The sequence below is a fragment of the Falco biarmicus genome, chromosome 4 (assembly GCF_023638135.1).
Source record: "Falco biarmicus isolate bFalBia1 chromosome 4, bFalBia1.pri, whole genome shotgun sequence".
NCBI classification, from domain to species: domain Eukaryota; kingdom Metazoa; phylum Chordata; class Aves; order Falconiformes; family Falconidae; genus Falco; species Falco biarmicus.
In genome coordinates, this window is record NC_079291.1 from 88,982,368 (window position 1) to 88,999,845 (window position 17,478).

Here is a 17,478-nt window from a genome sequence, read left to right on the forward strand (position 1 = left end):
TCCACATGCAACCTGGCACTCTGCATTTTAACAAGGGTGAATTCTAGAGATTAAAAGCTTTGCCCTGCCTCCCCTTGCTGTGGCTGTGAGATGGTTCTCAATGCCAAGGTCAGTGTAACTCAAGATCACATTTTAAGAGCTCTAAACTCTAGTGCTGTTCTTGCCTAAATGGAATAGAAAGAAAAAAAAATAATCAAGCTCAGAAATAGCAGCATTATAGCAAATCCTGAGACAAAGATTAGTGGAAAATAGTCCCATTTATTTGAAGATCTGTCAATAACAGGAGCAGATCAAGTCCTAACACAAGTTGGAGTAAAAACAGTAACTACTTCAAGGCTGAACTTGACCTGGAAACATTCCTGTAAAAATCCGTGTCGCTTCAGCTGCTTGCCTGGGAAACGGGGAGGACATGCAGAAACAACAGACATTTTCATTTAAAACGAATAGTTACATTTCCTCAAGTCACTTGCACTCATGTACAAAATGGAACAAGATGACTTAACTAAGTTGTTAGGAAAACTCTGTGAATCTAAGTAGTGTTTTGCCAAGACAATAGATGAAGAGGGGTCTGTCAGTTGAGGTAAAAGATTGTTTTTCTTCATTGGTTTGACTCATCTACTCTCCGTCGACAGAATGGACAACAGTTATGCTGGAGTATAAGAAGCTCATAGTCTTCTGTGTGAAACATCTGTTAATTAGGAACAGATTTAGGGACAAGTTAACTTGTGACTTGCTCAAAGAAAATGCAAACTGAGCTCAACAGCTTCTCTAAGGCAAAGACATTCTGAAGCTACCATTACAAGAGAATTGGTCCTTTACTTTCAATTACTTGAGAGCACTACAACCTGGTATAGAGCAGCAAGCATTTCACAGACCTCTGCCAGTGTTGCCAAAGCAGCGCAAACTAATTAATTACTTTTGCAGAAGAAAGGACAAAAATTAGACAGTTTCTGTGTAAGCAAACGTGATTGAATTCCAGCATTTCAAAAAGCCATTCTTGAGGGGGACCGAACCACAAGCTAACTTAGTTACTAACTGATTTTCCTTGCTAGACCAGGCTGAAAGTCAGAGACACTGAGCAAAAAGAAATAAATACAAATCATCATTTGTTGTTCAGCCAAGGTTTACTTGAGAGGCTCTGACTTGCTGTCAGTGCAACTTCTCAAATTCAGCTACCTCAAACTTTTCAGAAGGCAACTGTTCCTCTGTGCATCACACAGCTTAGTTTTTGATTTTCATCACCTTCTCTGTCTCTGCACTGTTCAGGAATTTGTTGAATACATTTTGAAGTATGAGGTTTTAATTATTAAATTGTTTCAGCCATAGGGTTCTCAGTAGGGTTTTTTTTGGCTGTGTGGTGTTGGTTTTTTTTTAAACGTCTCCAGTGAAAACACTACCTGAAAACATGATGGACACATGGTAATGGAGGCATCTGGTAGCAGCGAACGGTAGTACTGCCATCGCAGTGGCTTTGGCCAGCGTTTAATCAAGACATCTCTCCGGCTCATTGACTGGAGAACAGCACGATTCACAATCACTGGAACAAACTCTGAGCCTCCTTGCTGCAGGAGAGCAGTTTAGAAAGAATTACTATTACCAACTGCAAAGCCCTTTGAGGATTAATAAGATGTTGCAAGAAGCAAAGGCAAATTCAGTAGAAAAAGCTAATATAGAATGGGCCTGAGTCTAGTGTCACCAAACTCACTGTCAGTTTTATCAGTACCTTCAGCGATACCAGCATCCAGCCACATCTCTAACTCTGTTTCAGTGAGCTTCCATTATTCATTTAAACACAATTATTTGTGAATAACACCCAAGCCTACAGTCTTTATTAAAAGCTCACAGTAATGACTGTTTTATAGGTATACTGCCTAGACACAGAAATACCCTGGGGGACAGCCCTGTGGTATCACTGCATGATGATAAAACCAAATTCCAGGAATGTTTACTTTAAGATTTTTGCTGGTTTGAGGATTTTGGGGGGTGGGGGTGTCTGTTTGTTTGTGGCTTTCTTTAAGAGAAGAGTTAACTGATACTTTCCCTCTCAGCTGCTGTGCCTTCTTCAGTCTCCTGCTTTGTATCTCTCTTGTCTTTGTAACATTCACACCAGAAGAATGGCATGGATTGCAAATTAAAGTTTTCTATTAAATTTTGTTGGTAGAAAGAAACAAATACTGGAAGATACAGGTAAGGCTCTTACCTCAAAGCTCAGTTTTGCTGTAAAGGGATCATCATCTTCAGTAATATCTGTATTGTCATCAAGCCTCAAACTCTGCGCATCTAGATGCATTTCTTAAGGAAGAAAAACAGTTCCTGTAAAATTAGCTGTCCTCACAGTAGCTAGCACTCAGAATAAATATGAAAGCATACCAGCAGGACTGGTATCCTTGTTGCTCCAGAGTGTTCTCAAGCAGCTACAGTGCCTAGATTATTATAGAAAGTACGAGAGAAGGGCTTGATGTGATTCACAGTGACTGAGGAAATTCATCATCGCAGCTGCTGTAGAATGGCAAAACTGACCACAACCAAGTATGACATCAGCTCTGCCTTCTTTCTCTCTCTGCCCTCTTCTGACAGATGAAAAAAGCAAATGAAGCAGCCTATTTAAATTGCATTGTTGAGCAGCTTTAGTCAGAGATTGTGTTTTCTTGTACATTACACTGTACCTAATATTATACGGCCCCCATACCAACTGGGAGCTCTGGATGCCAAGGAATTACAAACAGATTCCAACAGGAATGGTTACAAAGAAAATCAATGCTGGTTTCCCTTGGCTAAAAGAAGGCAGCCTCTAAAGCAAACTGTTACTAGAAGTGAATAACACACTTCAGATTTTCCCCATTCTTTACGGAAAGGAGTTAAAACAGAATAGGTGAAACATGGCATTCCATTGTTAAAAAGAAATATTTCGCATGATTAGAAACAAACTGTCCTGATAAAAAGCTTAATGAAAATATTAGGTTTAGTTAAAACATCACTTTGGTTGTTACACTAACTTGAAAAGGAAACATGATGCAATTGCACTTACATCAGTCATATGACAAACAGAAAATTTTAACCCTAAGGGGGGGGGGGAATTGAAAATTGTTGCTTTTTTCCCTAAGAAAAGGACTGCAAACAAATTTTAGTCAAAAGGATACGGTCAGTCATCATCTCTTGCCATTTATTCTCTCCTTTATTCAATGCTGGAGCTTCAAGATCAATGAGAGCTACAGCTTCTTCATCTGTGATGCCATCTTCCAGACAGAACTCAACCAGATGCAGTACTTCTGAAGGAGTGTGAAAAGCAAGGTGCATTTGACCTGCAAGTACTCATAAAATGTCTTCTAGAAGATACTGTACCCCTTAAGAAATGAAAACTCTCTGGCTTCTGTGACAGTGGTGTTCTGCCCACATGTTCTCATGAAGCAAGTTAAATAAGAAAAATTAAAACAAACCAAAACCCCCTTCAGCTTCTGAAAGGATTACATCTGTGTTAATGAAACACTTCATATGTTCCGTGTCTCACAATAAACCAATGTTTTACTGCTGCTATCCTGCGATGAAATCCAAGAATCCCTGGGACAAGAGGCAGCCACTTAGTCAAATTTAAAGTTGAGAGGAAAGATTTGTTTGACCAAATAATTTGTTCTCTCTGCAGTGTTAAGTACTAGCCTACTCTGTTTACCAACTTAAAAAGTACAGTGAAATGTGATATTCCAACGCACCATAGGAGGAAGCGGAGAAGACGAAAGGTTGTCTGCAGTTAATGCAGACGTTCCCCAAGTTATTTAGCAAAGGGTTGTTGGTAGAGCATCTGTAACACAAGGGCACAAGCTCCTGCAAAGACACATACAGAGCACAGTAATCATCAACAGGTCAGCACATCCTGAACTCTTTGCTTTCAAGTAAATATGGGCACCTTCAGTTTACACCACTGATACTACATCAGCGCTAAACTGGAAGAAATACTGCTGTAAAATCAGATGCTTTAACGACTGAAAATACTTTCCTTTTTTAATAAAACAGCAAGTTTTCCACATTCAAAATAGCCATCTTCACCATTCTAACAATTAAATTTTCACCTTCCCCTTGCAGTGACAAAAGAAGTTGAAAAGAAGGTTACTGAAGCAGTTTTTTTGCTCTAAGGCTTGGTCAAATACAAGTTCTCAAATTAATTCATCCCTCTTCAAGAGCAGTTATTTTAGGCAGTTCTTAAGATTGTACTTCTATTATATCAGGTGGCCAGATGCATGTTCACTTGCACAATACAATTTATTTTTAGTGAGTACTCCATGAGACATGGCTTTATAGAACACTACAGAAAGTCAGACCAGTTAAAGAAGAAAAGGTGTTAAAATAAGACTTTAAGGAAGGAAGGTCATTCAAGGGATAAAGGGAGGAGGGAAGGAGTGCTAAGAGTGGGACAAATGAAAGTGACCTCCACCTAGAAAGAGAGACAAAGACTGTGGAGTAATTGCATGTGGATCGGAGAGAATAAGGCTTGAAAGAATTAATAGGCAGAGAGGAAGGCAGATGCAAGACAGGAGAGGGAGGATGGAAGCTGCCCATAAAGAAAGGACTGATTTTAATTTGTTCTCAGGAGCAAAAGCAAGTCTAACTTGAAGAATAACAACAGAAGGACTGTGCTTCCAGCAGGAATATAATTATCACAGAGCTATGCGTAATATATTTCAGATTTTTTTGTGCATGCAGCAACTCAGATTCTTGCATTAGGCCACATAACCACATACTAATGATTAACATGAAACACATTACAACTTACTTCATTGTCATGGAATGGCTTGGATCGGATTGTCAGGCTGCCCAGCTCAATTGATTTCTGGAACCTAGCTGGGATCTGCAGTCCTTGCAACTTGTCATAGGCATGACGAGCCAGTTTATAGGCACCAAGAGCTTTACTCTGTTTTGCCAGGGCAAATAATGTATTGCTATAATTTAATTAAGGAATAAAAATACATATGGCATTTAGGAAAACCTGCAATACTCTATCCAATCAGAGAAGTTGTGCAATGAAGCATATCCAACACCAGTATTTTTAATGGGCGTTAACAAGAGAAATCTGTTTACATAACTCCATTGAAAAACAAGTGTGAAAGGACTATCCAAATGCCTGTAGGCAATTGTTAGCAAGGTTAGGAATTTACCCTACATAAACATTGCTTTGGTTAAATATTCTGATTCCACTCACAGAGTTTCAGTAATTTTAGGGTGAATGGGTATATCCATTGTAAAATAAATCTTACAACACCAGCAACCCACTGACACCAACTAAATACACATGATCTGATTGGAAATAAAGCATGTGCTCTGTGTCATTGGCCAAGGGTTGTCTTTCCCTCTCATCAGTGTGTAACAGTAACTGCTGTTTAGAAAGCTACTGATCACAAGGCACTTTATAAAAGACTTTATGAAAGATTATTTATGAGTGAGGAAGTTAGGAAAAGGAAAGCCAACATCCCATCCAAAGCCATAAATGAAGTGAAAACCAAGAAAATTTGGCCTCCCTGTGGCATCCAGTGACTCTTCTTGTTATCTTTTACAGACAGGTGCATTTCCACAGGGTTCACACAGACAGCTTATGAAGTACTCTCCAAAGATGCAATATGCACTAACAAAGCTGTGCAAATGTTAGCCTGACAGACACTACACAGCTATACCAACCAGCCTCATGTGAAGCAAAAGCTCCTGGTTTTTCCCCACCCCCCCCGCTCCTGTCTCAGTTCAGTCTTCTTGCAACAACACTGTCAAGATTGTGAGCCAACATCCTGTTGCAGCGACTGGTATCCTAGAACTTGCTTCTCTGACAAAGGTGATACACCAGACTGGGTGGGTGGTTTTGAGAATTAAATGTTAAGACTATACAGCTCTTCAAAACTATTAAAATAAAAAGATAGCACAGTTAAACACACAATGGTTTGAAGATGTTGATTGTTTCCTTAGGAACAAAAGTCAGTTTCCATTAACTATAACCAACAGCTGAAACTGAAGATATCCTACAGGAGATCTCTGCATTGTGGATCAACACCAATTATTTTTTCATGTACCTTGCAAGATAACTTCTAGATTTTGTACTGTATTGAAAGGATACACTTTTGAGATCCCTAAAGGAGTCTCCTTTGTTAAGCTGTGAAGCAGAAACCTGGAAATATTGAAGAGGGTTTCAGGCAAGTGGAAACTGAAAGGCTCCTCCTGCAGTATTAAAAATACAGACATATTTCTAAAGTGGAAAACCAACAACTCATTTCACTAAGCATCACTGCACTAGGCATCTCAAGTACTGTGTTTCTTTCATACCATTTCAAAGAGAAGAGGTGCTGACAGAATATAGCAAGTAGATTTTGCATGTCTTTATCACCAAAGCTTTCTGCATGTTGCAGGCATAAAAGAGAGGAAAAGATGTGCATGTAGCTAAAGCAGAATCTTTAACAGGCTGTTTAAAAATGACGGCAGACTGGCCAGCAGTAGTGTGGAGTCTCCACCGCTGTAAGGTCTGAAGCAGTCTGTCCAGCAAAGACCTCCAACAGCACAGTCTTCTTTTGGGCAAGGGCACAGACCAAGGGTTCTCAAATGTTTTACAAAAGCCATCTCCACCAAGAGTGGTGGCAACATTACTATAATTGCTGGAAGTAGCAGGAGCTTGTTGCTCATGACTGCTTATCATTTTGGAGTAGTATACAGACATCATTACTGACTGATACTCATACCACATTGTGGGAAACCCTAAGCTAGGGTGCCTTCTTCTGTTCAATCTTGTTTTCCCATGATTAAAGGCAAAGCCAACCATAGCCTGTGTAGGACCAGAGGCTCAAGGTGGCTGTCGAACCAAACTGATGCAACTAGCAAAAAAGGGCTGAGGGTGGAAAGTCAGTCGTCACAGTCTACTCACACGGAGACAAGCACAGATCTGCTGAAACTGCACTGCAATTTTTAGGAACTAAGACAACGCAAGTACAGTAGAGCAGAAGGCTGTATAATAAAGACATAAAGTTACTATACAGTATCACTAATCTACACTCAATATTTAATAGCATGAAAAGTCATTATTTCTAGTTATTTATGAACTCCCTAAAGAAAAATGCTCAGGAAGCATAAATACACAACTTCTGAAGTGAGTATCTTACAGTGTATCTTTGAATAGAGTGATAGACATGGTAAACTTCTGCCAAATGCTGGAAGTGATGAAACTTCTGTAACATTTCAGTCTTCTGTTGTTCATTCTCTGCAGGAGGCAAAGGCATTAGTGTAAGTCTCCAAGTTGAGTCTACGAGACCCAGCTGGAAGAAAACAGCATATTATGATTTTAGAGCCAGCACTTCTACGAGAGATATGTACCAGTTCATGTGTGTCCCATCTACCTGTGCAAACCACACATTATACAGACTTGCCATTTTTCTGAGCGATTTTCTGGTCTAAAAACCAGCATGGTAAAAGACAAAACAGTTGAGGCAGTGGTTCTAATACAACTAGAGGCTATAGCTTAGTTAAGGGTAGAAAACAGTATGCACGCATCACTGGAAACCTCATCTGGAACTTCAGAGTTTACAAATAAAACTAGTTTTGAAACATTTGTTTCAGAGATACCAAATACACTACTAAGCCATTTGAAAAAATCTGCATCTCTATAAAATATATCTGAGGGGTATCAGAACAGCACTATTATGCACCAGCTGAACTAAAAAAACCAGGTACTTACAGCACCAGGCAAAAGGTACTATTATCAATCTTCTGTATTCGTCACTACTAAATTACACCTATTAACTATTGGCTCCACCTCTCTCCCAGTGAAATACATTCAGAAGACAAGATGATAGCTAACAATCAGTTTTATCTCTGTTGGCAGGAAATATTTTGTAAAGTACCTCTCCAACCTATGTTTGTTCAAATACTAGATGTATCTTACACTCCAAGAACATCTTTTATTCACTAGTACGTTAACCTTCCAATCACTTCTCTAGTTAATGTGTGTTGTGGGAAGGTACATGAGGATACATGGTCCCAGGAGACAATGCTTTTGACTCTAGTCAGATTTCAGAAGGAGGCCTAAGCACGCCGATGTTGCCACATTTTGCTTACTTGTTTTAAATAAGCACACAGCAAAACGAGGGGGACTACAAAAACAGCACAAGCCAGAGTTATGCACAGCATTAAAAAGACCCCCAAAACAAAGCCACACAACAGTGAAGTAGTTGCAGCAATGCTATCTCAATTCAGTAACCATTTGTCTACATGCACGAGAATGTAACAAATACAAAATTCCTTTCAGTTACTTACCTTGGGCTATATCTAAACACTGCATGGAAAGCATCCAATAATAATAGGCTGCATCATTAAATCTGTTTTCAACCACAGCATTGTGTGTTAGCTGCTCCAGCACTTTCACAGCTTCACTCTGCCTGCCAGCCTTGTGAAATGCTACAAAGAAAGCCAAAACAAAGAGGATTTTACAGTGAGATTATATCAATTAACTGAAATTAATGTTTTTAAATTAAGAGCAGTCTATTCAGCCAGTATCAAACAGTCTATCCAGGGCAGGATAAAAAGGATTATACACTGGTATTTTTCTCCTTGAAAGCAGCGACACTAATGGAACATGAGAAGCATCTGTAGGTATTCTGTGGCTTTTGCACCGTCTCAGCAGCTCTTGAGCTCACAGATTTTGTACAATGCTGGCTGCTTTTCTTTAAATAAAGAGCAAAAATACTATGATGATTAGATCTTGATACAAACAATGGCAATCTCTAAACACTGCAAATCACAACTTCATTCAGAACTACAATAAATTAACATTTGAAGTTAGTGCTCTGGTTTGTAATGCTGAATATCTTGAAAGAGTACAGCACTTGCTATATCCTTCTATCATTTCTTAATAGCATTTCTTTATTTGATGCTGAGGAACCAGTATAAAGACACTGAATTCTCACTTGGTAAACATGCATTTGGTAAACACAGTCTTCACATAGGGTAACAGGGAGGGGGGGGGGGAACTGACCCCCCCAAAACCGAACCCCACAGCACAATTGCCTCCGGATTTCACTAGCTCAGCTATAACCAAATACCCACATAACTACACAATGACCTCTAGCTCACCCGGTTCTGGGGCATTTATATTTGCTGAGCCACAGCAACACAGAGCTTTGTGGAACAAACTGGGAATAACATATCTATATTCACAGAGTTCTATGTGCAAACTACCAAACTGCCCTCAAGCCAGGTGCTCAAAGCTTTGGCACAGAGATGCACAAACTAGTTTGTCTGGCATGTTCACTAGCTTGGCCTTTATAAGCAAATGCAGTTACACGCTTAGATCTGAGCTGGCTCTGGAAACAGCAGATGCAACAGTCACATGGAGCTGCACCTGAGAAAAGTAACCATACTAAAAACGTGCTGGCTCCACATGGAGCTTGCTTCAACATCTCCTTGTCCCTGGAACAGTTTATGAATTAAATTCTGAAGCCTGTCCACATGATGGAAGGTTGACAGTTCTCTTTAAAGGTAATTTTATAAGCCTAACAAAATTCATGAAAAATTCTTAAAGAAACAGGAAAATTTTACTTGTACAAACCCATTACCTAACAGTAAGAAAAAACCTATGCTTTTCACTCAGGTTTAAAACTTGACTGCCATACTTTGAATTCTATTATGCTAAAAATATTTAAAAAGACAGTTCAGATTATATGCCAGATACTGTTGCCACACTCAGATACATGAGATGGAAAGTCTGGGAATTTACTTAGATGCCATCATTTTTGACAGATCCATCAAATTTTCTTAACAAATAAGGAAACTTCCAGCTACTTTAAGACCAGTATGGAAACATGGATTCTATTTTGTTTTGAATCCCACCGATAAGAAACTCTGCTGGGCAGAGACTGCACGCTCTGTATTGAAATTTAGTCCATACTCTTCCAAGTGACCAACGTTCTGTCAGTAACATTCCTACCTTTTTGGGCTTCTTCAAATCTATCATTCTCTGCTAGCCACTGAGCATAAGGGACATAGACATCATCTTTGAATTCAGGATGCTTTTCACTCAAAGCAAATGCCTGAGGTAAATAAAAAATTCATTTTTAGAACACTGCATGGTTTAAACAGTTAAAGGGTTTAGAATACTCCATGGGATCAATCCTTTAGTTCTAAGTAAATTCACAATAAAAATTTATACACAGAATAGGGAGTGTAATCTGTATTTTCTCCAGTATGAAACAAATGTATGTTAAAATAAAAAGCCATCAACAACAAAAGAAAAAAGTTAAGCACAGTAACCGTCTGGTTATTAAAACAGGGAAACTTGAAAGTGATTATCTAGGAAATTTAGTAGATTTCACAGCAGGAGGCAAATATTTTTATTTTTACTGAATATATCTTTTAAAGCAATTGAAGTAACACTATAAATGTAGTTTAGATTCACTTTCTAAACTCACTCATCAGCAAAGCAGTAAGTCTACAATTTTCCGAAGTGCCCACATAACTGGGGGAAGGGGGCCTTGTCTAGTCCAGCAGTACTTTGAAAGCACTTCCTTAAGAAACCACACCTATCAAAAACTTACTGTGAAGAAACAAGAACAAAATTAACGGTGACCCCAACTGTGAAGTAGGTGGTACTGGTAGACTCATGTTTTTATGGAAAAACTCGGCAAAGTCAGAATTTTACCTAATCAGGAACATAAATCCAGTTACAGAGTGGGGTCTACACTACCACAGCACACATTCATCAGATCTAAATTGTGTGTGGTATTCTCACTCAGGTGTGTCCAAATTAAAAATAATACAGTTCAAAACAGAATTTCCCGTAATTACTATTTATTCTTTCTAATGGACTAGAAGTATCCCCCGAATCACCATTGGAAGTGGGCAACTATAATTCAACAGGCAAAAAACGTGCTCAGAAGTGAGACCAAGAAATATTCAGCTAGGAAACAAACAAAAAAGAAAACCAAAGAAAAATAAAACCAGCACCAAATAAATGCTGCCATACAAAAGTAACTTAAATACTCTGAATCACATTCTACAGAAGCCTCCCTCCTTGCCTCTCCCTTCACTATAATGGTGGGGGGAGTCAGACGTTTATCTCCCTTTCTTGCAACCAGAGACAGTAAGAAGTAGCGGTTTTAAACACGGAAATCATGCGCATGCTTACTTCCTCCCAGCGATGAGTGTCTACATGGAGATGGACCAATGCTTTCAGGTCACCAACCTTCATGTAGGTTTCTGCCGCATAGCCAGGGTTATCAAGTTTCTTAAAATAGAAGGCACATTTTGACAAAGGTTCACGCTCAGCTTTATCCAGTTTTCGAGCAATTTCAATTAACCTAGACCCAGTAAAAGAGTCAGATGTTTCAGGTTCTGCCTTGTTTCGCCTTTTAATTATTTAATAATTTCATGTTTAACCACTTATTTAATATTATAGTTGTACCATGCAACACTGTTTAAACAGTTTTCAGTAAATATTGCAACTTCCCTGCCCCCACCCCCCAGCCCTTTTACAAACTCAAAGCAAATTCCTTCAGTCTTCACTCGTCCATGCAACTCTGTATCTCAGACTCTACATGGTCATGAGGACAGAGGGAAGGCATAGATCCTAAATGACTAAGTGACATGGGACACACTTCCTCAACCTTGACCTAAACAAAATGACTCCCGAATAAACATGACCCACTTAGCCTCAAAAAAAGGCGAAACTGAGGCAAAGGAAGGCTGAGATCGTATGGCAACTCAGCAAATGACCCAGTGTCACCTGTTGCAAATCAGGGAGAATTTCACCAGTGACAGGAGTAGCCACATAATTTCTAGGGATTCTGTGCTCCAGTTATCTTCTCTACCCAGTAGATATTACCCTTAACAGTTTAAACCAACAGAAATAGGTTCCCATATATAAGCACTCCTGTGATGATTACTCTGAAAAGCTCAAGGCATACATATTTTAGAAGACAGTCTCATACTACAGACAAATGCATTCATACTTTTTACCATTGTAATGCATTTGTTTTTGTAATATATTGATGTCCCGACCCTCTAAACATGTAACTTTTACAACATTTTTAATTGTAGATGTGTTCCAAATACCCAATTTGATATAAACACAGGCGCATATCAAACAAGTTTTGTCTTATTTTAAAATTATGCAGAATTCGTAACAACTCATTTGAGATTTTTTTCATACATTATCTGAGATGGAACTAAAACCTACATATCAACCCAGCCATGGTCCCCACTGATGTCTATGGCCTTCATGTGCTCGCCTGCAGAGAGGTACATCTCCACTGCTGCTTTTGGTTCATTGATATTCTTGGCCCAATCTGCTTGTTTTTTTTTTAGCATCTTTGTGTCTTTGGGGTCTCCAGATCCCAAAAAATCCTGAAACAGTGCAATACAAAAGTCTGCATTACCTTCTGGTTACAAACATTGTTAGAGTCAACATTCTAAAATACACACAAGTTTTTTTAATTAATATCATTATGCCTCCTAAGAAAAGAAACACTGCATACAAAGCAACATGTACAGATTCAGACCAGCAATTTATCATCAAGGCCCAATGTTTGGTAGGAAAAAATGGTAAGTCTCCCATTTAGATGGTTTTCAATTAAAAAAGAGAAAGTGGGAGATTTTGGGAGGGCCAGGAGAAAGGCAATACAGATGCCTCAGAGGTAATAAAAGTCCCCATTTGGTTTCTTGGAAAGCTTGCTCTGTTGAGCCTGTTTAAGTGGACACAAATTACTATTTCTGCATGCTTTTCAGGAACATGCCTTTCCAAAAAAAAAAAAAAGGTACTAATGTCAAAAACTGTAATAGATCAATTCCAAGTTTCAGATTTTCTTTTGCAAGCCAAAAAGGTAGTTTCCCTCTCAAAGATGGCCCAGCCCCAGCCCATGCTTAGTTAACAATAGTATGCCCACTTAGTCATATGTTAGCATCAGGATGCCCAGCCACAAATGAGTTACAGGCTGAAATTTTGATTTCTTCAAAGACATTATATTACAATATATCAAAGAAGTTCTTTTATAAGGACAGAATGACAGCTGCTCAAAAGCAAGAGTGACTCTGAACTACTGGTTGGACTTTGGCAAAGAATGCAAACACCAAGCCTGGATGCTGTAACGATGACCATTTTGGAAGTATTTCTAATAGTTTGTTCAGCTTCTCCTGACAATACCAAAGCCCTGGCACCATATGGTTCGCATCTGTTGACAACACGTGCCAGGGGGGTGGTGTTGGTGGTGAGAAAAGAAAAAAAAATAAAAGAGGAAGTACTTCAACACTCGAAGATCAATTAAGGGCAATTTTTCCTGTTAACAGAACAGGCTACTGTCCATTAAAACAGCTTCTACCAAATGAAAAATTGTAACAGAGGAGAAATGGAAGGGTGAGAAGAGAGTGGAAAATTACCTTATCCTCTGTGTTTCTGGTAAATTCTGACTGAGATTTAAAAAACCCCAAAACAACAAACAGGCAAAAAAACCCTACAAAAGCAGCCACACAGATCTGTTCCACTACCACAATTCAGCAGTTTCCCTGATGCAGCCAGTTGACAGGTACAGAACTATACCCCAACACAGAGAAGACCAAGAGAACGTCACCTCTTAAATGAGCCCCACATAAGATTTTGCTCTAGCATTACCTACCGCAACACAGCCCTGATTCAAATGAATAACTATAAAGATGCCATGATAATCTTTGAATGTGAAAAAACAAAGCAAAAGGATAAAGTTGAACAACATCTTTCACACAACTTGTTTTCCAGCTTAGGTCACCAAAATAAGTCCAAAATCAAAAGCTCAGCTTCTTACTGTATAAAGAGTGTTTTGTGAGTTCTTAGTAACTTGTGATCTGGTACTGCAATAACAAGCCTATGACCAGATACCAAAGGGCTTCCTGACCTCTGCCTCCAGTCTGGACTCTCTAGCCAGAGCTAATCAAAGTCAAGCTCAAGAAATCAGATTCTGTAAGGGTTCCTAAGCTTAATTCTGGCAGCATTAAAACACCACCCCCACCCCCCAACACAGAAACCCACCACACTCCCTATAGATCTTTCCTCAGAAAAATAACTAGCAGACAAGGGGGGTTTACATATTCTTCCATGTATTGTGTACTCCCGGCACAAGAAGCTTCCTTCATGTGCTAGGAAGTACCTTTAATTTCCTCTGCATGGAGTTACTCTCAAGGATAGGACACAAGACCTTTTGCTCTCCACTAGTTAAATATAGACATGACTATGGCCAACAGTTAAAAGCTTCTTACGAAGACTTATGGGAAAATTTTCATCTATGAATTACATTTATGTTCAAGAGGAGCCAAAACCACTGAGGCTAACAAAGACTCATCAGCCAAAAATAGTGGAAGTCAGACTTACATCAGCAAAGCCCCAAAGTATTTATATTAAGCTCTTGGAAGAAAAAGATCTCTCTGTAGCACAGTTTGTGGAATCTATGCTAAAAGAGTATATGCACGTCATGGTAAAGTCTTTGTCCTGTATTGGGCAGAATAAGGCTCTGATGAGTGATGAATGAGACTAAACAGTGCATGCATTCTCAGGGATTTTGATAAGAAAACACCATGGAAGACTTAAAAGCCAAGTAATGCTTTCTTATCGCCATATAAACCCATCAGTCTTTAAGACCATATTAAATTCATTTCTACATGGAAACAGATTTTTTTTAAAGAAGATTTGCTAACAAACATATACTAGATTATTATACACTTTATAAAATACATTAATATAGAACTAACATACCTTATTTAAGTTCAAACTCTGAAAGAAAAATATTTTTATTATAATATGGAAGTGAATTAAATGCATGTACACTCTCCTCCACTTTGCATGTGCACTATTTTATCATCTTTGTAATACAAAAAAGGGACTCTTGAGCGAGGTAATGGGGAACAAAGCCATAAAAACTAATTTTTTTTTTTTTAAAAGGAAAACTACTATGGATACTACTATATAATCAGAATGAAAGTCACCTTTGACTTTCCAACAAAAAATCCACCAAAAAGCCAGGAATTCCACGGACACATTTGAGACTACACAAAACACAATCCGCTACTTCAATAGTAGACTCTGAAGAAAAAGGCTACCACTACACTGAGGCACGAAAGATAGCCATTTTTCCCCACATAAGCCAAACTAACTTCAACTGAGAAAATAAAATCTAGAATTCAAAGCCCACATTTCATCCAATCTTTTTGCAGGATCCTATTTTGAAAACAGTCACAGGTACATTAATATTTCTACATTTAAATACTTAGTTGTGAACTATTACCTTTGCATAGTCAAACATCCGTAAATCAGAGTACATATCGAGAGCTAGGTTTTCATGTCCACTTTTTCTGTATAACTTTGCTGCCTCGTGGAATTTTCCCTGGTAGGCATAAACATCTGCTAGGAACAGTTCATTGTTGTTCTCTCCATGCTTCTTCCGCTCCTGGGAAAAAAAAAAAAAAAACAACCACCCAACATACAGAGAGAGATGTAGAAAATACTATAGATTATCAGGACCTAGGTGAGAAATAGTCATTGAAGAATTGGATTCTCAGGCTTAGATTTTAACTGTTAATAAAAACCTGTAACAGGATATCATAATTATGCCTCTCCTACATTTCTGGTGAATTTATAATTAAAGGATTAAATCCCTTCTTAATTAAAATTAGGAAGAGCAAAATTAAATGTCACTGTACAAACCAAAGTGATGAAAAATCACTTCGTCTGATTTCAGACAGGAAAATGAACACATGCTGTCATTACGCTATGCTATTTTAAAAAAGGCATCTGACGGGTGCCTCATTTTTTCCTGTAAAAACTCACCAGCATATAATTTGGCTAAATTAACAATATATGCGGGTGGGATGATAAACATGAAAATAATTGCTAGCAATAAGCACGTTCAAAAAGCGTGTTAACCGGCCTCTGAATAAAAAAAACAGTGTCACTGCCACTGTCCCCACACGTAAAAGCTCATGATTTCAGGTAGGCAGCAGTCGCTTCCAGAGCGCCTGTACATACTCTCCTGCTAACTGGAACTGCTCACTCTTGTTGGGAAGGGACCACAGAGGCAGAGTGTGTGCAGTGCCACAAAGCAACGCCTTATGTGAATCAGACCCAGCGGTACACCGACTTCAAGGGACCAATACTATATATATATATATATATATATATATATATACACACACACATGTGCATGTTTCATCCTATAACTTGGAAACACATTACTACCCTGCACTTTGGATAAAATTACTACCACCATTAGCCCACCTCATTTGGAAATATACAGATGTGAACTGCATTTAAAAGAAAACTACACAAAAGGAGGAAGAACATTCCATGAGCATATAAATTCGATTGTCTGCTGCCGAAGGAGACTCAGCCATCATGCCTTCTCATCACACTGGCTAGGCTGATACTGGACTAGTGCTGACAGTTTGCTTTAAAATCTTGGTTAAAAGCATAGTCAGAGGAATTGTTACACCATTTTTTAAAGTCTTCACAGAATCTTGCCAGATAGAGAGATCTGGCAGTTACATTTCTTGCTACCACCAATAAGAAAAAAAAAACCTAATGTGTCATTACTGAGAAAACCATGACATTAATGGAACATGTGTGCTTAGTTACACCCTTACAAGCCTTAAAAGAAATTAAATACACCACAACCAAGAGTAAGCAATGATGTAGAACTCTCACTTCAGAAGAAGCATTTTCAAGAAGTCTGAAAGTAAGTTTATGCCTATTTACAGAGGGATTTTTTCCTTATTAAGCAGAATGTGACAATTCTGGAATACCCTCAACAGACGCAGATCTGGACAGGCGTACGTGGAAAAGAAAGGTTAGAAGTGGTGAGAGAATGCTAAAAAAAAAAAAAAAAAAAAAAAAATGGGGCAGGGGGGGCTCCTAATGCAGAACTTTGTCCCATGTCAGACACCACCAACCATTAACTGCAGCCAACAGGCATTCTGACAGAACCAGGACAGCTCAGCAGAAATGGAAGACAAGGAATGTATTCTTTCAGAAAAGGTGTAAATTTAATTAGCATGAGGGACAGAAATTCCCTTTATGTCATCTCAACACAGATCTTTAAACTAAGCATTATCATGAAGTCTTTGTAGAAGGACAAAGGTGATACCCTGTCTTTTAACATGCTTGTGACAGACAGTTATTGTCTGGTGAAACTCTATCAAGAAGTGTAAAAAGAGTAAGAACTAGTGATTAGAGCACAGTATGGAAGTAAGGAATCCTAAATTCTATTTCCAGTTGCCACAGACTTGTCATGAGACCTTGAGTTTGTCATTTTATTTCTCTGGGCCTGTTTCTGGCTCTGCAAAGAGGAGATAATAGTAATTACCTACCTCCAGGGGGTAGGGAAAGGCTTAATTAACTCATGTTTATGAAGCATTCTGTATTAAGCTCTGTTAGCACAGCAGTATTCTACCAATTATTAACTGACTATTGAATATTCTTCCAGTTTTCCTGAAAACAGTTTCAGAAGT

General features: G+C 38.6%; 1 protein-coding gene across 2 annotated transcripts in view; it reads right to left on the reverse strand.

Moving 5' to 3' along the window:
- Window positions 1-238: 238 nt before the first annotated feature.
- The window catches only part of IFT122 (intraflagellar transport 122), a 33,501-nt gene continuing 16,261 nt past the window's right edge, over window positions 239-17,478 (reverse strand). For both annotated transcript variants that reach the window (XM_056335693.1, XM_056335694.1), the window contains exons 17-29: window positions 15,261-15,422; window positions 12,191-12,357; window positions 11,141-11,312; window positions 9,944-10,046; window positions 8,275-8,415; window positions 7,125-7,222; window positions 6,092-6,192; window positions 4,766-4,931; window positions 3,708-3,819; window positions 3,141-3,269; window positions 2,201-2,280; window positions 1,398-1,562; window positions 239-688 (exon numbers count right to left, since the gene is read on the reverse strand). In XM_056335693.1, the coding sequence (XP_056191668.1) occupies window positions 599-688; window positions 1,398-1,562; window positions 2,201-2,280; window positions 3,141-3,269; window positions 3,708-3,819; window positions 4,766-4,931; window positions 6,092-6,192; window positions 7,125-7,222; window positions 8,275-8,415; window positions 9,944-10,046; window positions 11,141-11,312; window positions 12,191-12,357; window positions 15,261-15,422 (1,686 nt within the window). In that variant the 3' untranslated portion in view covers window positions 239-598. The remainder of the gene's footprint in view (window positions 689-1,397; window positions 1,563-2,200; window positions 2,281-3,140; window positions 3,270-3,707; window positions 3,820-4,765; window positions 4,932-6,091; window positions 6,193-7,124; window positions 7,223-8,274; window positions 8,416-9,943; window positions 10,047-11,140; window positions 11,313-12,190; window positions 12,358-15,260; window positions 15,423-17,478) is intronic.